The sequence below is a fragment of the Lampetra planeri genome, chromosome 1 (assembly GCF_965212315.1).
Source record: "Lampetra planeri chromosome 1, kcLamPlan1.2.h2, whole genome shotgun sequence".
In the NCBI taxonomy this organism is placed as follows: domain Eukaryota; kingdom Metazoa; phylum Chordata; class Hyperoartia; order Petromyzontiformes; family Petromyzontidae; genus Lampetra; species Lampetra planeri.
Genome location: NC_136107.1, coordinates 22718132 through 22741144, shown reverse-complemented (window position 1 = coordinate 22741144; position 23013 = coordinate 22718132). Strand labels below are relative to the sequence as shown.

The 23013-nt window shown below is 39.8% G+C and overlaps 1 protein-coding gene across 2 annotated transcripts in view; it reads left to right on the top strand.

Moving 5' to 3' along the window:
* The first annotated feature begins 6843 nt into the window (after positions 1–6843).
* LOC144720305 (ras-associated and pleckstrin homology domains-containing protein 1-like) overlaps positions 6844–23013 on the top strand; it is a 36527-nt gene continuing 20357 nt past the window's right edge. The window contains exons 1-5 of one of the 2 annotated variants that reach the window (XM_078596957.1): positions 6844–7541; positions 17734–17850; positions 18305–18389; positions 19721–20067; positions 22859–22933. In XM_078596957.1, the coding sequence (XP_078453083.1) occupies positions 17746–17850; positions 18305–18389; positions 19721–20067; positions 22859–22933 (612 nt within the window). In that variant the 5' untranslated portion in view covers positions 6844–7541; positions 17734–17745. The remainder of the gene's footprint in view (positions 7542–17733; positions 17851–18304; positions 18390–19720; positions 20068–22858; positions 22934–23013) is intronic. The other variant, XM_078596967.1, reaches the window with a different exon arrangement.

Below are 23013 nucleotides of genomic sequence, written 5' to 3'. Positions count from 1 at the left end.
ACCCTGGCGGAAGCCCCTAACTCACCTCCGTCTCCGAGTACCTCCGTCTACTACTCAACACATGGAAGAACGTCCCAAACAACAGACAGGCGCAGTCTTTCAGCGTTAGTCACTGGCCTGTTTTTTGGTGGCGGAAACTACGACGGCCTATTTTGAGTTCTTATTAGTGACACCACCACGCTCCAGGTGGCTGCAGCAGCTGGAGCAGCCCACGCACGTCAACATAGCGTGGCCTTCATTTAGCAGCATTTGCTACAAGGCTCACTTATACGTGTACGTCGCTCGTACCTTATATTTGAATACTCACCTGTATTAAGTTTCTGGTTTCACAAAATTTGGCACTACGTTGCAATGAGGAAATTTTGAATGCGGATGAGGATAAAAATGTTTGAAACTTTCTCGCGCTGATCAAACTCGTTGCTCAGTATGACCCATTGTTAGCAAAACACGTACAGCACGCAGGAGAAAATCCGGGATGAGTTTCTTATGTGTCACCGGAAATCCAGAATGAATTTATCCACATACTTGCGTCGACTGTAAAGAATTCATTGTTGAGTGATATCAGGAAAAACAAGTACTACGGTATCTTACTTGACTCAACTCCTGATCTAGGACATCGGGAACAGCTTTCTCAGGTCATAAGATTTGTGGATGTGGATTTTCAAACTAAAAAAGTAACTATCAAAGAATCATGTTTAGTCTTCTTGGTTCTTTCGGTAAAGTCACGTAGAAGGGAAGTAATAAAATAATAAAAATAAAACATTGTATTACTTTCCTTCTACGTGACTTTACCGAAACAACCAAGAAGATGAATCCCTGCAGTCACGAAAGCTTTAAATCGAAAAAATCATGTTTAGGTTATATCGAGATACATGCAAAAGATGCAGCAAGCCAAGAAAGGGTCATCGTCGAGAGACTGAAATCTGACAACATACCTCTAGCCGACTGTCGGGCACAATGCTATGACAATGCTGCTGTGATAACTGGGCATATATCTGGCCTTCAACAACGAATATGTGACAACAATCACAGAGCATTGTTTGTCAACTGTGACAACCACAGCTTAAACTTAGCAGGAGTACACTCAGCTAAACAGGATCCACTTATCGTCACATTTTTTTGGAACAGTTGAAAGTATATATTTGTTTTTCTCTCGTTCAACAATTCGTTGGGAAGAGTTAAAAAAAGCTGTGCCCATCACAGTAAAGCGGGAGTCTGAAACACGCTGTTAAAGCTATCTATGAAGGACTGGATGAACTAGTAGGGCTGCTAGACAAATTATCGTAGGACGTAACTATGACGCCTGAAACCAGAAGTGATGCAGAACAGTTACAGGCATGCGTATTAAATTTTAACTTCATAATTTTATTACATTTCTGGAATGTCATTCTTGGGAAAAATTGATCGTGTTCAGAAGCGCTTACAGGATCCTACTATGAATTTCAAGGAAGCAGCAACTGATCTTGAATCTTTGGAGCATGAATTTGTCAAGCTTCGTGATGATTTGAGCCAAGTTTCTGTAGAAAACGCCAAAACAAGATGCACAGCCTGGGGGATCGATGTGGACAGAAGAATTAGACGACGTCGGAAGATGCCAGGAGAACTGGCAAGAGATGCAGGACTTTCAGCAGAAGAAGAAATTGTGCGCGTTATGAAGAGCGTATTTTATCGACTTCAACAGGAGATGTCAACACGGTTTTTACGACTAAAAGACCTGAACACAAAATTTGGATTTCTGCTGGAAATTGCACAAATTTTTGAAATTTCTATGACACCGACATCAATGGCCACGAACTTTTCACAGAAATTGGAGATTGCAAAACGCTGCTCAGTAACCGGAATGAAGTTCTACCAGAAACTCCTTTGGATCTTCTTGGTTTTATTGTGTTTTATGGAGACGGCATATTTCCGAATTTGCGAAATTCACTGCAAATTTTATTAACAATAGCTGTTTCAATTTCAAGCTGTGAGCGGTCGTTCGGCAAATTGAAACTTATTTTGTCGTATTTGCGTGCTTCAAACGGACAAGATCGTCTCAGCGATCTTGCTCTTCTTAGCGTTGAAAGAGAAACATTGGAAAAAACAGATTTTGATTACGTGATTGACCAGTTTGCGACAGTGAAATCAAGAAAAATTAATATTTTGTAGACTATGTCAACCAGTCTACGACAGTGACTGAGGGAGCCATGTAATATAATTTCTATAAATTTGCTTCTTTAAATACAATGTTTTATTAAAATTTAAATTGTTATTCCTTATTCGATGTAATAGGAAAATGTGATTAAACGGGGGGGGGGGGGGGGGCGCCAATTTTATAGTTCGTCCCCGGGCGCAAAATATCCTAGCTACGCCTCTGCGTACAATACATACATACAAGGTGATACGATGATATTAACTGCGCCTGCAGGTGGCGTGCATGAACCGCATTCCAGCATGAACGAACTGCAATTGACCACCCCGTCCTACCGCCTGCATATCCGCCCAGCTTTTTGTAAATAGTAAAACGTGTGCCTTTGTAAGATGAAACTCCACCACAATCTTCAGTGTGACCTAACTTGCATAGAATATCAGTGCACACGATGAATACGTATCCAATGGAGTTTCACTTTCGTTAACGTATAACGTTGACAACTTACTAACGATATTAATCATAATGAACGCATTAACCATAATTCAATCTACATAAGTCACCAAACATTCATTCGTATTAAAATAATAGTGTATATATTACAGTTTTAACTATTCCATTCTTACGTATGACATGATGTTTAGGCGCTAATGCCAATATCCGAGGTCTGCTAGACATAAGGGGGCTTCAGAAGAGAGTTCTTCTGTGGTTTGTTGTGGTCCATAGTTTGGGGTGCATGGCCACAATCGGACCGTGGCTTGACCTTATGCTGTTTTATCCCAACTGAAAACACCATTGAACAATAAAAATGTCCGAAATATTTATTTAGACGACCACAACTTTAAATTTGTGAGCATGAGATAAGCGGAATTTCACCGTATTTCTTGCGACCCCATCCTCCGATTAAATGTTTCCATTTTGGGGTAGCGACCTCCTGTTTGGCAATGCTGCTCTATGAACTTTCACCCTGCCAACCACTCCTGCCTTGTCTCACTCTACTCCTGTCCGTGCACTCTCTGTTCCAGCAACCAATGCTTTCTCTCAAAGCACTGAGTAAACATTCTTCGCACAATGGGAGTTCACTCATTCTCCGTCTACCCCCCGTCTGGAACTCTCTTCCCCCGGCCGTCCGTGCTGTCGATTCCCTGCCACCGTTTTGGCCTATGACTGACAACACAAATATGCCCACTGTCTCTGTACAGCAGCTCAAGATTCTGTTACATTTACATTCGTTGTGAACAAGACCAAGTGACTTGGCATTGGAGAGCAAAGTGTTTCTAAACTCGGCTAGATTACATAGATTGTAATGTTAAATCGAAGTATTTGGGTTCATTTGTATATTGGATGTATATGTAGTTCATGCATTGTCCATGAAGTAGAACACTTTTGCGTGGAGGAGGTAATTGGTTATTTGTTTTTTTTTATGGAGTCGCTTGAAATAGTTTATTTGTTAGTCACGAGAAAATGTATACAGGAATTTAAAAATATATATATGGCACACCGGATTCTCAAAAGCACATTTACCATACCTCAGCTCTTTGTATTTGAGGTGGGAATGTTTTCTCCCACATATAACATTTAGCTACGGGTGTTATCTGTTTCCCTACAAGATATGTGTTGTTCTCGTTGAATACTGTAATAAAAATAGTTTAGAAGAATAGGGAAACAACTGCAGTTTATATGCTATTCAACAATTTTGTTCACAAATGTAATAACGGGTATAGCTGTTCTCCTAAATTCCTTAACGCAATGGAATAGTTGTTTTTGTCCATGTAAAAATGACAATGCAGCTGTTGTTACATTGTACATTGGTAATCAGAGCACACGTGCACATTCTTACGTACTTTTGTTTTACTTCTGTCTTCCATTATCAACACCACCAGTCATGATGCACTTCCTGTTTGTTCTCCTCACAAACCTCCCTGTGTTTACAACCCTTCTTCCATCCATACATCACTCGAGGCCCTCTCTAATTGATTCGTTTTTTTGCGATTAAATACATGAAAGCTTGCGTCTCAGTCTCCCTCTCCCTATGCACTGTACCGTTTATCATTCTTTCACTGAACCTATGCACGGTACCCTTTATCGGTCTTTCACTGAACCGATGCACGGTACCCTTTATCATTATCTAAATCAACCAGTGGTGGATCCAGGGGAGGGGGGCATGGGGGTGGTAATAGTCTGCACCTTGAAGCCCCTTCAATTTGTATTTTATTGTCTTTATACAGGGTGACCCAAAAAAACGGGCCCCAACTCTAATTAGGCCCCGTTTCTTAGTGTTTTGTCCGAATGAAATGAAACTTTGGTCATAACTAGTTTATTATATTCGAAACATCAAATCAAAACACTAGGGTCTTTGGCCTTTTTTTCTCCGTTCTACAGCATGTGTTCTAGATGGCCTCCATTTAGCTCCGTGCATTTCTTGAGGCGCAGCACGAAGTTGTCCATGACGTTCTTACAGACTGAATTGGTAATGGCTCTCATCTCCTCCCTGATGGTTTCCTTGAGTTCCGTGATGGTTCTGGGTTTCCCTGCGTAGACTCTGTCCTTAAGATAGCCCCAAAGAAAAAAATCTGGGGGGCTTAGGTCCGGGCTATGGGGTGCCCACTCAAAATCAGTCTTGAGACTGATCACTCGGCCTCCGAAGTTCTCTTTCAGCCAATCTCGGGACAGGTTTGAGGTGTGAGAACTTGCTCCGTCTTGCTGGAACCAGAACTTGCTCATGAGCGACGGGTAGAGGGTCTGGAGCTCACTCTTGAAGGTTTTGAGGACCTCCACATACCGCTCCTTGGTGACTGTCACTGCTGCGCCAGATTCTTCGATGAAGATTGGTCCGATGATGCCTCTGGCCGAGATTGCAGCCCACACCGTGCACTTAGGAGAGTGCAAGGGCTTGGTGGCTACTTCATTGGGTCTGGAGGACCCCCAGAAGACATTTGTCTTGGAGTTCGCCTTTCCGTCAAGATGGAAGTGGGCTTCATCTGAGGTCCAAAGGAGGTTAAGGAAACTTGGTGTCTCCTCGATCTTCTCGAGCATCTTGACTGCCATAGCGCTCCTCTGCTTCTTGTCTGAGGCTGTAAGGGTCTGCAGCGTCTGTATTTTGTATGGGTAAGCCCTGATATCGTTCACCAGCACTCACCTGCAAGTCTCACGGGACATACCGAGGGACTGACTTCGCTTACGCACAGAGCGTTTCGGATTCTGCTGGAGAGACTCTCTCACACTTTCGACCAGCTCGGCTGTTCGCTTCTTGGGACGTCCCGAGTGGCTTGGACGGTTCTCACTGGCAGCGTTGAGGTTCTCCACGGTCCCATACTTCTCGAAGTGGGCCACCCAGTTCTGAATTCTGCTTTTGGATGGAGCCTTTTCACATTCGAACTGACGCATGAAACTGTCCTGGGTTTTCTTGAACCAGCCTGTCTTGTAGTAAAATTTAACACAGTGTATTCTTTGTCCCAGCTCCCACTGGGGTCTTGGTGTACTCACGGTCGTTGATTCTGCCATGTCCTGTAAAATAAGGGCAATCGGTGAATAAATAAAGGAGATATCACATAAAGTGTACACGGGGCCCGTTTTTTTTGGTCACCCTGTATTCACCATTATAAATACATTGGTTATGTTTGAATTAGTATTAAATAAAACTTTTTTTTTATTTACCAAGTAAGACCCACTGAGATATATAGCTTTTTTTCAGAAGACGTGGCCACAAATGATAGCTCAACGAAATGAATTATCACGTGGAAACGCATAGCAGCCGAATACTCTAAACCCACGTTGATTCTCAATGTGGAGGGAAAACCCGGACGACCCGGAGAAAAATTCACGTGACCACAAGGAGAGAGACATGCAAACTCAAACTTCCTGTGTACCAGGCGAGGTACTGTAGTTAACATCTCATCACCGTGGCAATTTCATGACTGCCCTCCCCCTCATCTCCCCTTGGGAAGTTTCTAGTAGTTCCATCTCTGTAACCAAGTCAATTAGCACGGTTGTAAACGTACGGTGTGGAAAAAGTTCAACGTACAGTATTTACGTACAACATACATCATTGTCCCTGTCCTCTCTAACATGTTCGTTCTACCCCCCCCCCCACCACATAACGATGTAGTCCTATTGTTCGCAATTTTCTCTACCAACATTCCATCATCTGATTTCATCATAATTTCTTCATCCCTTTCTCAACATCACTCCTCTACACTCTTTAAAATTATCATTTTACCATATACTATATACACACGATGTTGTGTCATTACTGGGAGGAAACCACGTGTGCACATGCATAGTTATGCAAGGTCAGCACAAGTGTACAAATATCCGATGAGGTTCAATCTCCTGTCAGTAATTGTTTTTGAACCTAACAATTCATTTAGAGTGCGCTCAATAAAGTGGCTTTTTGTCAGATGTGGAATGTACCTCTATGAAAACACTTACACAGCTCCCAGGTATTTGTTATGTTTGGATGCCAGCGAAAAGTTCAAATTAAATTTGCACTGGAGGGGATTTTTTTCTTTATATGCACGCCTTCTGTATGAGTTATTTGTACACATACATACGTGGGAGCTGGACAAATATTGTTCAGTGTGTGGGATGAGTGGTCAGTCTAATCACATTGGTGAAGTTTAATGGTGTTTTACCCAGGAGGTCTGGCAGCACGCCTTCTTAAACAAGTGCACACTCACTCGCTGCACGGCGCATCGTGCGCTCGGCTCATAGTTTGTCATGCGGCAAACACAAGTATACTGCATACGTTGTTGATTAATTTACCGGAATAAGTCATATGTCAGTGAAATTATGCTCCATCCACTGTAGTCACCGATTGACAAATTATAAGTGAATATAATCTGTAAACCTAGATTTAAAGCGGCTTAAAAGTTACGTTTCATAAATGTTTCTCAGGAGGTTTTCTTCAATTGGAGATCCTTCAGATGCAGCATTAGAAGTGTACTAATACTGTGTCGATGACATCGTGTGTGTGCGGCGCTGTCATTGCACATAGACGACCCTTGTGCGGTGATTGTCCCCACGTGTTGCACATTTCTGCAATGTGCAGCCGTTGTTGTCACTCATCCAACACACTGTGCATACCGTGATAACAAAAACGATTTCCTGCCCATGTTTCCTGTTTCGCGCCTGTACCAAAGCAACATTCATGATGCGTGTGCGTGCATACGAGACTATTTTTTTCTACAGGAAGAACCTGAGCTTCGAACAAAAGTCATTGCGAGTATCTTTAAAGCCATTATTTTCAAAGGTCCTGACACAGGCTGAGGTCACGCGTTGACTGTCATAGGAATACGTTCGAACTAAAACTGATAAAGGACGCACAGCTGAGCACAAACCATACATCTCTTTTCAACTCAACGTGTTGTCATCTGTTTGTCAACTGGAAAGTCACTCAACAGAATCCCACAAGGTAGGAGAAAGCAATTTTATTGATCTTTCTTTTTACATTTTTAATCTGATTTCCCTCGTTATTTTAGATACTGTAAAAAAACATTAGATGAGCTACTTTCAACCGTAGTATTAACGTATATATTATTTTCAACACTTCCTCCTAACTAAGCTTTGCATCGTCTTGTTTTCAAGCATTATAACTGTCGTGGAATATATAGAGTACTTTATTTGGATACAAACAAAAGCGTATTTTTTATGCATTAATGCTATTCTTGTAAATGGTTATATTTTCAGGAGCTAAATGCCAATGTCGAGGTTTGTTAGCCACGAGAGGGCTTCGGGAGAGAGTTCATGTCGTAATTTTTAACAGAACAAAACGTAGCTTTAAAACTTAAGCGTATATTATGTTGTAACTTTGTATATGATTCATATAGCATTGTTGAAAGCCGTGGACTGTATTGGAAAGGTATCTAAATCAATTAATTATAATGCACAGACAAAAGTTTAATCATTTTTATACAGGAAAAAAACGTCGAACTAAATTTACTGTATTATTGGACATGCATCATAATTTATTTTTAAATGAATTTTATAAATCACGAAAATGTTGGTAAGGATATTTAGCATTATATTTACGTATGTTACAGAGTAGAATCAAGCCAGGATTTTCAGGTGGGGGGCAATCCCTCCAGAAATGAAAAATGATAGGAGTTGTTAGTAAGTAAGGACTTGTCCCTTGCTTTTTATTCGACGCGTGTGTGGCGATGGCGCAGCCATCGATCGAGGGTCGAATTCGAACCGTGTTGTGTGATCGGCATCGTGCTCGCTGAAGATGTTTGCCTTCAGGGAAGTCGTGTTCTGTATACGCAACTGCGCACAATTCTGAGTCACTTATAACTGCTTTGCCGTTACTTATTGCCAATTATGGACTCAGACTATTGTCCTATCATCTCATAGAGTCTTTGGCACGTAATAATATGCTACATAGTGGCAGTGGGGGTCCAAAAATGCCGATTCATTACTAATAAGCCCCAATGATCCGATCGAAATCACGTGCCCCCCCCCCCCCCCACTGGCTCTGCCAGTGGGTAGAATCAATCTACGAGAAAATATAATATATTTCTTGAAAAAATTAACATATTTGCCAATTGAGTGATATTTTAATTTATTTATAATTTAGTTGATAAGTAAACTACTAAAATGAGCTACTGTATATCATTATTTGTATAATATGCAAACACAACAGTGAAATTATATCAAAGGTTTTTCTTAAATCATGCGCAGATATGGGAATACTTGTTGTAGCTTTGCGTTTAGTATTTCATTATACTGTAGTGTATTTCATCTTTAAAAGCAGTGCTAGTCTACAACACATTTAATTTAAATTTGCTTCGAATTATAGTTCCTTCAGATACACAGTATTAGGTAAAGGTGAAATTTAAAGATACATGTAGCTTAAATATGAAGATTAAAGAAACAACAAAATGTGACTATCCTCATGTATTTATCACACTGAGCATATACAGCACAGGATATTTTGTAATAATAGCTGCATCAGTATATACACTCATACATGACTGGCTCATGGTCCATTTCAATAAAGCCAAATTAAAATTATTCACAATTCCTGTTATATGGAGATGCGCCTCCGATTAGCACGGTTGGCTACGTGCGGTGTGAAGTAAGTTCATGGTGCGTTGGCAGTGGTTTACAACCACAGTTAACAAGAAAAACTCAACACATTTTTCAACTAGACTACCTTAATAAAATAGGAAAATAGTATAAGAGATCACGTTTCAGACATTCGTCATTCTTCATAGCGCTTAAGTACCTACAATTCCAGCGCGAGTGGGCTGGAGCCTCGATACAGTTTCCCTTCTCAACAGTAGTTATGACTACAGCTGGCATGACCATTCATTCCACCAACAGATGCCAAGAGTCGCTTATGGTAACAATACACAGCTACTGGGAGCTCATCTCGGCTCATTCACAGTGGAGGTCATTTAGGGTTTCTCCAGTTTTTCCCATTCGTGCCATAAAATATTCACCCAAAAGCCCGCCTGATTATTTTATTTTTATCCTCTAAAAATGCAAACAATAATTATATCATAAAAAAAATTCTAAAGCACCGGGACAGCATTTTATTACAGAGTCAAAGCAACAAGACCGAGATAACTGTTGCATTACTTCTGATTTCACAATTGGTGTGTCCTCATCGCACAACTGGAGCCATCGTATCATATTATGCCACTGGCGAACGACAAAGCACTGTTCGGGAATTTCCCGTTTTTAACCCCGAATAGTCCAACTCATGCCGCTTAATTCCGGCACTAAGTGATACATTGCATTTCTGACACCATTCAATTATGACACCATTGTTGGTCACGAATCATCCTCTGAAATGGAAGTGGTGTTGTAACATAATTGAACTTTGATCGTTGAAGAGTTTTAGTGGAACGGGTGATGGATAAAGAGTTAATAGAAATGACTTGCTCAAATCTAAAATGTGTTTTTTCCCTCTAAGGTATAGAGGCAACATTCAAACATGAGCTAGTTGTATGTGAGAACTATTCATACAATAACCATTACAGCCTACACTTTGTTCTCATACAAGGAAATATAAAAAATATATACTACCATGGTGAAAATGTCATGAATGTGGATACCTTTCATGTAATTTTATTCATACAAAGCACAAGCAATAGAAATGGTGGTAGCTGTGGCGCAGTGGTCAGCATGCTCTTCTCCGAACCCAGTAACCTGGGTTTGATTCCTGGTCACGGTGAACCACAGTGGCGAGTGATATCTCAGCTGGTCCTGAGTCCCTCCACTTCAAAAAGCTGCACTGACCAGCATGGCAACTTATGGTCAAAAAGCCTCCTGATTGACATGACTTTAATGAGTTAATCTAATAGTATTTGGTTGTCCAGATGTCTTGTGGCCCCCAATTAATTTACCCCTAACATATTTACATTGCATATTAATTTCTGTTTTAAATAAGCATTGCTTGTTTATTTCAGATGATTGATACGATGATATTTAATAAAGTGATTATGTAATGTTTATGTTGCTTACATTATATTAAACACTTATTGGTATACAACAATATAAAGTATATTCTTGGTTCTTTCGGTAAAGTCATGTAGAAGGGAAATAATAAAATAATACAAATTCAACAATAAAATTTCTTGCTGTGGTTTTCACACCTGATGATGATTGCTTGTGTTGCAATCGAAACCTCATGATAATTTTATTGTTTACTTTTTATTATTTTATTATTTCCCTTCTACGTGACTTTACCGAAAGAACCAAGAATATCAATCCCTGCAGTCACGAAAGCTTTAAATCGAAATAAAACAATATAACGTTTTAGAGAAATAAATTGGGGTCACAAGACATCTGGACCACGTTGTAAAGTAACACAAGATATGTAAATTATTTTTTTTACTATGTTATAAAATAGAAACAACATACTGATAATAAAAATAAATATCAGTCCATTGTCAATTCACTGCTGATAAATGCATCAACGTGTCGTGTTAGTTACAGAGGTCGTGTAACTACACTTCACCATACTGCTGAGTGCAGCAGATATGTAAAGCCGAGCTCCAGGAGCAGTTTAGATATTAGTTGCTGCTGATGGTAGCCGTGCTGTGGAATCCACCACTCTACCCAATAATAAAATACAGCAATGCCAATTGTTTACCCAATAAAGTATTAATGAGTCTCAAGGCTAAAGAGAGTCCAGCATTGAAATTGTTTGCCAATACCATGAATGAGTGGCATGTGGGAGGGAAATGGAGTACTTGGAGAAACCCCACACGTAAAATGGGCTGACACTCAGAGCTGCGATTTCCTGGCGACACCCCTACCACACCAGGCAAGCCCTGGTGGCCACCGATATAAAAGCTAACCAGGACAGGGTTAACCCTCCTTAGCTTCTGACATTGAACAAGATCGGGTGGATTTGTAGATATTTTCTCATACATATTCTAAATATTTTATCCGTAAAATATCGTCGTTGAAAGACCAAATCCTCTTCATGTAGCATTTAATGAAAGAATTTAGAAATTGTTGTGGTATGTCTCAGAGAATGCGTAGAATACCATGTGTATGAATTGAAGACAATACGGCATCTTATAAATATTTCAATTGACCACGTGCTGTACATTCCAGAACAATCGTGCCCCTTTATGAATAACTGCAATGCATATCTGCTACCCGTTAACTTTGTGTATGCTTGGATATGTACACAGCTGTTGCTTGCCACAGCAAATAGTGACAGCCAAACATTTTCTGTTGGGAACATTTGCGAACCCACAAAGGGCAGATTGTTGCTAGGGATATGAAATGCTACTCTAACATGCAATGTTATTCTCACGCTACAATTAGGGTGTGGTATGTTTTTATAATATATTTTATAAATACAGTACAGTAATGCATGTGTTTGTAATGAAAATATGAATAGTTTAATGAATGTACAAATATTACAATTGGACCACAATCTCACGAGACTGGCTACTAGATCTTAGCTCTTCAAAGGATATATTGCTTGGAAATAATTGGCTGTGCCCACATTTATCTTGAGTTAATTGATATGTTCCATATAATTTATCATAATTGTGGGTTGCAGCTTCAATTGTATTTATTGATATAAGATAATTATTTTACTGTGCAAAAAACTAAAAGAGCATCTGCTCTCTGTTACCTTTCAACCCAGACACTCAGGTGCTGCCAATATTTTACGTTAAAACTCAACAGGATCCAGTACCCGCAATCCATTTGTATTCCTGTGAGTGCACTCAGTATCATTCTCTTCATGGTGAAATCTGTGTTGGTGCAGGTCTAAATGTAAAGGAGCACAGTCTATATGCGTAATAAGATAGAAGTACTTTTAACCATTTATTAGTTTATTGCAGGATGAGGAACTCCCAATTGCCATGTCAGTATGGGAGAGTGTTTGACCATACTTCACCATCTTGTTCAGTGTGGGTTTTTGAAGGGGGTACCCAGGACTGATTAAGGTATCACTCACCACTAATGTTAGCTGTGGCCGGGAACCAAACTCAAGTGAGCAGGTTCATAGCACAGCGTACTAACCACCGCATCACTAATCTACCCCCATTTTTAAATCCTTTATTAAATCCTTTATATTAAGTTCGCGTGCTTGCTTGCTTGCTTGCGTGCTTGCTTGCTTGCTTAGGACCGTGCAAATCTTTCGGTCGTTTTTTAACCCACTTCCCGTGATCCAATCGAGCTGACATTTTCCACACATACTCGTTGTGCCAGACAATTGTTGTTCGTGAAAAAAAAATCCCAAAATTTTACACTTTTTAGGCAAAAAAAATTTATTTTACATATATTCATATAGAACGCATTCATGGCTTTGGCTGAACGTCAGAGTGTAAGAGCCCAGAGCTTAACCCCTCCACAGGCCGTGGCGGAGTAGCGCAGTTGGTAGCGCCCTCGCTTCCCATGCCAAAGGTCGCGGGATTGATCCCCGCGTCCTCCACAGGCGAATATATTTTTAAATCCTTTATATTAAGTTCGCTGCCACGCATATAGAGGATTTATAGTGAAAAACTTCGTTTTTACGGGTTATACTTATACTTATATTAAGTTCGCTTGCTTGCGTGCTTGCTTGCTTGTGTGCTTGCTTGCTTACGACCGTGCAAATCTTTCGGTCGTTTTTTAACCCACTTCCCGTGATCCAATCGAGCTGACATTTTCCACACAGACTCGTTGTGCTAGACAATTAATGTTCATGAAAAAAAATTCCCAAAATTTTACACTTTTTAGGCAAAAAAAAATTATTTTACATATATTCAAATAGAACTCATTCCTGGCTTTGGCTGAACGTCACAGTATAAGAGCCCAGAGCGTAACCCCTCCACAGGCCGTGGCGGAGTAGCGCAGTTGGTAGCACCGTCGCTTCCCATGCCAAAGGTCGCGCGATCGATCCCAGCGTCCTCCACAGGCGAATATATTTTTAAATCCTTTATATTAAGTTCGCTGCCACGCATATAAAGGATTTATAGTGAAAAACTTCGTTTTTACGGGTTATTAAATCCTTTATATTAAGTTCGCGTGCTTGCTTGCTTGCTTGCGTGCTTGCTTGCTTGCTTAGAACCGTGCAAATCTTTCGGTCGTTTTTTAACCCACTTCCCGTGATCCAATCGAGCTGACATTTTCCACACAGACTCGTTGTGCCAGACAATTGTTGTTCGTGAAAAAAAATCCCAAAATTTTACATTTTTTAGGCAAAAATTTTTTATTTTACATATATTCAAATAGAACGCATTCATGGCTTTGGCTGAACGTCAGAGTGTAAGAACCCAGAGCGTAACCCCTCCACAGGCCGTGGCGGAGTAGCGCAGTTGGTAGCGCCCTCGCTTCCCATGCCAAAGGTCGCGGGATTGATCCCCGCGTCCTCCACAGGCGAATTTATTTTTAAATCCTTTATATTAAGTTCGCTGCCACGCATATAAAGGATTTATAGTGAAAAACTTCGTTTTTACGGGTTATTAAATCCTTTATATTAAGTTCGCGTGCTTGCTTGCTTGCTTGCGTGCTTGCTTGCTTACGACCATGCAAATCTTTCGGTCGTTTTTTAACACACTTCCCGTGATCCAATCGAGATGACATTTTGCACACAGACTCGTTGTGCGTGACAATTAATTTTCGTGAAAATGTTTTTCCAAAATTTTACATTTTTAGGAAAAAAAAATGATATGTAATTACCAATTGCTTAATGGTGGCAGGCAATCATCTGACCCATAGGTGGCAGCCATCTCAAGCCAGAGGACGAGAGGACTCTAGCCGCCACGCATTTAAAGGATTTATAGTGAAAAACTTTGTTTTTACGGGTTAATTTTTTCTAATCTTATAAATGGAGGCGGTCGCCAGGTGGCTCCTCGGACGTCAGGACACTGAGCTGGCACCGTTGAGATGTTGGGTTTGAGTCCAGGCAGCCTTCCACGATTAAAGTGGGTTCTGAAGGTTGATGGTTTGTTTTAGTGTATTCACCAATAGCTGCATAAAACACACATCACACTCTGTTAAATGTGCCTTTTGCAACCGAGTTTGCTATATTCCAGCTATGTGACGTTTAATACAATTTGCACTCTATGGTTTTTTTGCTGGCATGTGACAATCTCACATTAGAGTGTGTGTGAGAATGTACCTCTTAATGTGAAGGTTAATTAGGCCACTTGAATGATCACTTGGGAGGAGTCCTGTGGAACAAAAAAATAATCTATTTTGTAGGCTGGTACATTTAGCGCACTGCTCTGAGATTTCCATGTGGATTATTCATCAAATAACACAATTGGAATGTATTTTTTGGAAAATAACAATTGAAAAAAACGTCAAGTGATAAAATCAGGCTCAATGTGTGTGCTTGTATTGGGGAATTTGCTTCTGTTGCCACACACCCGTGTGTGTGTGTTTATGCTCATCTCCAGCACCCCTCTGATTCGCATGAACACCACAAGTGCTCTACATGCAGTACGTCTAGAGTTTAACATAGTATTGACTAGGCATGTAACAAGTCATCCTTCGCGACTCCCTGTCCCCCTCCTCCCCCCATCAGAGATTACATTCATGAATTTTCAGAGTTTGATTCAAGATTTTGCTTTAGGTGTGTGTGTTTTTACGATATTTTCCGTATTTGTTTTGTGGATTGTTAAATAGTTTTGTTCTGTGTCGTTCATTGCCAAACCCTAAATGTATTCAAGACAATTATGAATAATAAAAATTGACCCAATGATTTGATGTATCATTAAATGCCGTTCACCGGATAACATTTAAACTGATTATACCAGGGTTTACAATCAAAGTGAAAATATTTGAACACAGCTGGATAGTATGTCATCAACGAGTATTACAATTTTCCAAATACAATATTTCCAGAAAAATGCAATTAGAGTATATAAACTGAATTGAATTGAAAGTAATCAAAAGCAATAAGAAGTGTACAAAGAAAAACATGGTCGAATATAATGTATTCAGCAAATATTAATCTTCAATTGCAATCCTGTTTTTAATTAAATACAAGAAAAAACCGTTACAAACTTAATCAAATTGCTTATATATTAAATAAACACAATACTCTACACATAATATAATACTGGTTCCACCAGCCCACAGGGGATTATTGTGTCCGACCGTCGTGGTTAGCGCAGCGCGCTAACCACTACACTACAATGCGTTACGCTTCCACATGCGCGGGTCACGTGACAGATTTGACGTCACAGCTCACTTGTTGTGCAAAAAATAAATGCATTATTGAGACCCCCCCCCCCAAAAAAAGTGTATTTTTTCTAATTTTTGCATGGTGTACAGTCTGGAAAGTACCCACATGGCAAATTTCCAGTTTGTTGCATGTCGGGAAGTACGCTAAACATTTTGAACAGACACACATTCACAACTTTGCCTTTTATATATATGGAGATAAATAGACGGAAGACAAGACGGCGTCTCTGAGAGCTACATTACACATGGATGCATTTTCGATGATACAATATAGTTATGACGCATTAGTGTAATTTTGAAATGCATATACTGAGCATGATATGTGAATTACACAATGTAATTACTGCATAGATACCTTGTAGTGTTGTAAAATATATTTACAGAATCGTGTCAGCCATGAGCTTCATTATTAATTACATTAATTATTTACAATACCATATTACTTATTTTTCATACACTATACTCTACGTAAAAATGACCACACTGTATGGATGCAAATTTCGTACATTTTAAAATGTAGGTCATAAGGGCTTACAAAATGTTGCTGATGAAAAATAAAACGAGAACTCATTGCATTGGTTTATAATCCCCTGGGTATTGTGTGAGTCTATATATACGTATCCTCATGTTCCTGTTTTTGAGAAGCCAACAGTCACAGCCTCCCTGCCCCCACACTCATAACCTCGCCCTTTGCATGGCTTCTGTGTTCTTTGTGTGACAGGAAACCTCTATGCACTAGACCGGCCAAGCTCGATTTTCACATGTTGAAAGGGGGATGCGTGAGGTTAACTACCATTGCCAAAAGCCTGGTGTATTTGACGTGGATAATAAGCATTCAGATTCCAATGCTGAGTTTTGTGAGGAGCGCAAACATAAATGATGACGTTGAATGTCGAATGCTTGTGTCCACGTGATAAGGTGCTATTGCACTGCAGAATAGGCATTATGAACATTCGCATTGCAAAAGGTGTTTGCATACTTCACATACATGAACTCAACTTGAAAGGAACATAGATGTTTGTCAACGTTTCAAAGCATTGCCCTGCCACTGCCACCTTGCTATACCGTACAGTATATGGGTTTGAAATGTTATTTACACGCGGTATTTCTTGAAAATTGCAATACAATAAAATAAATCCAAGTAAAAATGTGAGCGTTTGTGACGAAAAATTTATGTTTTAGTTAATTTGATTGTGTTTAACCAGGTGAGAACTCAACAGACAAGGATAGCCTCCTTTTGAAGAGTGGCCTGGGTAACCAAAATTACCAAAACAATAACATAAACACGAGCACAACAATGAACCAAATAATAATAATAATCAGAGCAGAGACAGAGCAAAGACAACTGCGTTATGGAAGAAATAATCAGAATAATAATTCTAGATTTGAAGCTTTCGTGACTGCAAGGAATCATATTCTTAGGTTTTTTCGGTAAAGTCACGTAGGTAAAACATCAAAATTAATGAAAATAAAATAAAACAAAAATCACGACGTTTCGGAGGCAACACAAGTCTCCGTCATCAGGTGGGACCGTCACAGCCGAATTAGCTGTGACGGTCCCACCTGATGACGGAGACTTGTGTTGCCTCCGAAACGTCGTGATTTTTGTTTTATTTTATTTTCATTAATTTTGATGTTTTACCTACGTGACTTTACCGAAAAAACCTAAGAACAGAATAATAATCTTTCTTTATCCTGGAGAAACCCGATGAGCTATGAAGATGTTTTCACAGGTGTCCAGTAATCACAGATGTCCAGTAGAACAATCAAAAAACAGGGCTAACAAAAATATATATTAGATTATGTAAATTTACTGTCGCGAAGGTTGGCTCAGACAAATAATTTTTAACAATCATTCCATAGTAAAAATTCAGCTAGAAAAAGACAAGTTGCATACATTTGCATAAATCGTAAGTCATATGTGCCCTGACCAAGTACGTTTTTGTTGTTCTCAACAGATTAATACAGAGATGGATGAATCCGAAAATGAAATTTTGGAGGCGTGTGAAGAAGGCGCCAATGAATTTGATCAAATGTTTGGTGATTTTCTTGGAGAGCTTGAAGAGCTCACTAAAGTAAGACCGTTTGTAAATTCACAGCATATATCAATTGTACGTAATTATTGTCCCTTTGTCCCGTTGGTTATTTGTGGTGTTAACTCAAACATTAGAAATAAGCCAGTTGCACATTGGAAGGCTTTATTGTCACGTCAGTCTGGAAAACGGCTGCCCAGTGGCCATATTTAAAATAATTCCTTCTATGATTGCTCTAGAAGTCATATACTGTCCGTGAACTCAATATATTATATATGAAGATAGCATATATGCTATCAATGCACATAGCAAAACATCTTAGAACTACAGTGCGGAACAGAAATACTCAGGACTGTAGTAATGCTGGTGTGTTTTTTTTCGTGCCAAATTAATACAGTATATTACAGTGGGGGGCACGATACACAACTGCAGAATACATTTCTGTATTTTTAAAATGACCAAGGTAATCTTAACATGTTCATTGCTTTCTCCACAGGACATTGACAGAGGAATTGCATCTGACACAACCATTAGCCAGCCTGCTGCCAAGCTCAATGATTGGCCCACCATTAACTTAGATGGTATGATTTACACCAGATACATATTCAATGTCGATATAAACATTTGTTAACCAGATCTATGCATTAATCATCAAATATTGTTTTAATACATATAAACGAATAAGCATCATTACTGCAAAAAAAGTTATTTTTCTATTTACTTTTTGTTTACATATTCCTTCCAATACAGGATAGCTACCTTTTTCAGTACTGTGCATTAACTATACAAAGGGTGGAAAACAGCACAATGTTTGTGTTCACACGCTTGTTAAAAAAAGTTAAATTACAATGGCAGTTATGGTATAGATCACACATGTCAGCACATTATTATCTTGGTATACTAGGGGGTACTACAAAAGTGACAAAGTGCAGTAATGCAATAGATAAATTACAGCAGTTGAAAACATAGTAGCTCAGAAAATGCTTATCGCTTTCTAAATTAATATTGATGTCGGATGTCGCACAACTCTGATTTATATTGTCGCAAATGCTTTAATATTTCCTGAAGTATATCTTTATCATCATCTATATATATAAAAGGGAAATGTGTGAATATGTGAGTCTGTTCAAAATGTTTAGCATACTTCCCGACATGCAACAAACTTGAAATTGGGCATGTGGATAGCTTCCAGACTGTACACAATGCAAAAAGTATAAAAATAGACTTTTGAATTTTTGGGGGCAGGGGGGGGGGGCGCAATAATGGATATATTTTGCACGCAAGTGAGCGGTGACGTCACATCTCTGTTATGTCACCCACATGCGGCAGCGTCACGCAGTGTGCCTGCTGACGTCACGCATCCCCCCCCCCAAACCCTCAGCGTAGGCCGTGTATCCCGCACAAATGCGCCGCATGGCTGTCTCGATTTTCTAAGTCAACGCGACTATTGTCAACTCGCTCTTAAATATAAAGCAGAAAATACATCTGTTTGTGTGAAGCAGCAAAAACTCTCGAACCCAGAGCTCTGACGTCATGAAATTTGCACAGCTTACGCTGTCTGGAATTTCTAAGAAAACGCGACTATTTTCAGCTCGCACGTCATTCCTTCCCTTCCCGAGTTTCCGATCGACCTTACGTATAAGTGGGTTAAGGTTGAATTTCCTTGAGTGAAAAACATCCGATTTAGTTAAATTGATTTGTTTCGGCTTTTTTCTTTCTTGCAAGCATCAATGTTTTTCAGGGGTTTTCAGTTAAATATAAGGGAATATGAAATTAATCCTTGACAATAATCCAAGTCCCGGGCGAAGCCGGGTAGTAAAGCTAGTATTACATTTAAAAAAAAATTGGACCCAGTTTAAACATTGTTGAACATTGCCACCGTGATAACAGCATTTCAAACTCTGACACACAGACATGCTGAACGACAGCATGGGTCTGGACACCCTCATGGCAGACCTTTGCTCCATGGAGGAAGAGCTCAGTCAGATGACCATGGGAGATGTTCTGAGCCAAGAGCCTGCCAGCTGCCCAACTGTCACAGACCAGCCACCTGCACAGTCACCTTCGCATCTATACGCACAGCTAGTCGCAAAGTCACCCCCAAAGCAGGAGCAGAGGACTGCTGCACCCTTGAGCAAGGCCCTGACACCTGTGGCCCCTGGGTCAGGAAGTCCACAGCCCAGCCACGAGCTGCCTTCCTCCACGATTCCTGAACCTCCACCTTCCACCCCCAAGCCCGAAGATGAGAATCTTACCGAGGTACAGTGCTTGTAGAGGCAGTGTGTTTGAGCATTACATTTTGACGTTTTCCAGCCTACGCATAGCGTAATAACAGATATTGCTTTATTTATTTAGTTTTCATCTTCTTGGTTCTTTCGGTAAAGTCACGTAGAAGGGAAATAATAAAATAATAAAAATAAAACATAATAAAATACAATTCTCACGACGTTTCGGCCACAACGCAAGCAGCCGTCCTCAGGTGAAGAACAGGGCTGTCTGAAAGACAGCGTCTTCACCTGAGGACGGCTGCTTGCGTTGTGGCCGAAACGTCGTGAGAAATGCTTTTTATTATGTTTTATTTTTATTATTTCCCTTCTACGTGACTTTACCGAAAGAACCAAGAAGATGAATCCCTGCAGTCACGAAAGCTTTAAATCGAAATTTATTTAGTATTATTATTAATTATCAAAGGTGAAGTATTCAGAGAACAATGCATAATGGATTTGTATACATTATTACGCTCTGTGTTGACTTGGGACCCGTGTTGGTGGTGTGCTCTTGTAAATAACATAGCTAACCAGCAGTATGTTTAACTGTCTTTGCTGATGAGAGTTTGAAGATCAAAACTTATGGTTAAACATTTGGGAAAAAACTAGCAAAAAGACTCGAACATTTACCTTGGCTATTTAGTGTGTTTGTCTATTTATAATCCCATATTTGTTCTGATAATGCATTATTACAATCATAGCTACTGACTGAAAAGTACTTTAATATTTTTTTTAAGATAAATACATTAATATATTGATTTATTGGTTTAAAAAGGCAAGAGTATGAACTACAATAGTAAACAAAATAAAAACTGTACATGGGGTATGAGCTACTAGTTTTTGGTAAGAGCAATATGGTTTGTTTCTTTTTAGTGGGTGCATGAATCATTCAAAGTGGTGTTAAGGTCTGGTTGTTTCTCTGAAGAAATCAATTCTGAAGCAATTGCTCAAATTGAGATAATGGTGATCATGGATCTCTGCCATGAAGGTGGGAGATAAGAGAACAAAGACTCGGTTAAAATCTCAAATGTGCAATGTATAGTTAATAGAGCATACCGCACACACACATTTTGAATAAAACTAGTACTTAAAGCTAGGAATCAAATTGTGTTTTATCATGTTAATTATCATAACTGCACAGATTTCTGAGTTATTTCAAGAGGGCCTTTGCAAAGCTCTATCGAGAGGCCACAGGTTCACGTTGAAAGAATGTACCCACAAAGTCAGAGTGGCTTCCGACATTCGCAAGAAAATTATCAGAAAAACACGTTCCTTCGGAGTGGGCAGGTAGGAACTTGGTTGGTCAGCGCATTCGTGCACGACAGAAAGCTCGCGGTCACGTGACGCACTTCAACCAATCCGGGAGCGTACATGTTTGGGAGGGGCTATGCACGACAGACATAATCCCTGGTGGGCAGTGTGGAACTGTTGTTCCTACCTGTAAAACTTCTCTCTACGTGTCCTTCATAGATCTCGCCAAAGCATTTGATCTGGTCAGAAGGAAGGGCCTTTCTTTAACACTAGAAAGGATTGACTGCCAAAGAACCCTAATCAGTCTGATTTTATCCAATCACGAAAGACTGAGGGCCACAGGCCAGTATGACGGTGATCAATCTGTCAGTGTTGAAATCAGCAATGGAGTTGATCAAGGATATATATTGCACCAGCACTCTTTGTAATATTGTTCTCCTCGTTACTCAGCTATACACTTCTAAAGAAATGAGTTTTCCGTATAAGATCTTACGGGGAACTTTCAAAAATTTCTCATTCGTGCTGTAACTTCTTTATGTCGACGATGGCGTAGGAGAAAAAAATAAGGACAAAAAAAAGTGTCACAAACTTTGTGTGAAACAGCCCGGCCTTCCTCTGCTGCCGGGTTGTACGTGTACGCTGCGAGCATGTAGTGTGGCAGGGGTTGCAGTTCAAGAATCGGTCTTTTAAGTCACTAACAACATTGCATGGGGACCTATAGTTGAAGAACTTCATCCGCGCTGATGCAAATGTATTACGAGATGGACAAATGTCATTGATTTACATGTTCCCTTTGTTTTGGTTTGAAGAAGAGACCGGGCTGTTGGCACATTTATGTTGATGAAAAGTGTGCGTGTGCATTCTAATGCACTTGCCCTGCTCTCATATGATTCCACATTCAGACATTGTGTAAGCATGCTGCTAATGGGATTATGTTTTGCATTTTGATTTGCGTTAGTTGCAATTCCATCAAGTCTGCTGAATCTACAGTGCATTCTTTTTATTGTAAAATTAAAATGAATTGTGTTAGGAAGTCCCTTCACGATTAAAATAAAAATTTTCCAGTGAAGGCATTCAGCCACAGATGCCACACGGCAGTGCTCCAGTGCAAAATAAGAGTAGCGTATGCCCAACGTGCATCACAATTTTGTTTCGCATGACGACATGCAAGATTGTGGAATCAATATAAGTGACTATGATGGGTAGCGTGCATTTCATATTTACAAATATTGAGGAACTGCTGTATCAGTATCCCCATCTTTTTTACGAGAAAATACGTTATGCAAATTTGTCTCTGAACTATTTTTAAGCGACTTTTAATCACATAATTAATTTAGATATGTATTACATGTAAACCTATGAGGAATGTAATTATTTTAGAGTGATGAGTTGATGCATTCATTGTTCCCCGATTAAATGTGTACAGCGTTTAACTGTTCAACTTGACGCTTGTAATACACTGCTGTAAAAACTGCTTTCTCATGTGCGCTTTGTTGTAAAACGGCTTCCCACAAATGTTTGTGCAAGTGAAGTTAAGCTTCCTGGATAGCGAAACCTCGTTGCTGTTGCATCAGATGGCCGGAAAACCTGCCCAGCTGCTCTCGGAGGTGACCTGAGTACAAGCCTAAGGAGCTCCTCTCCACTGATACCCATTCTAGAACCTTGCTTGTGATCCTCAAGTGCATGA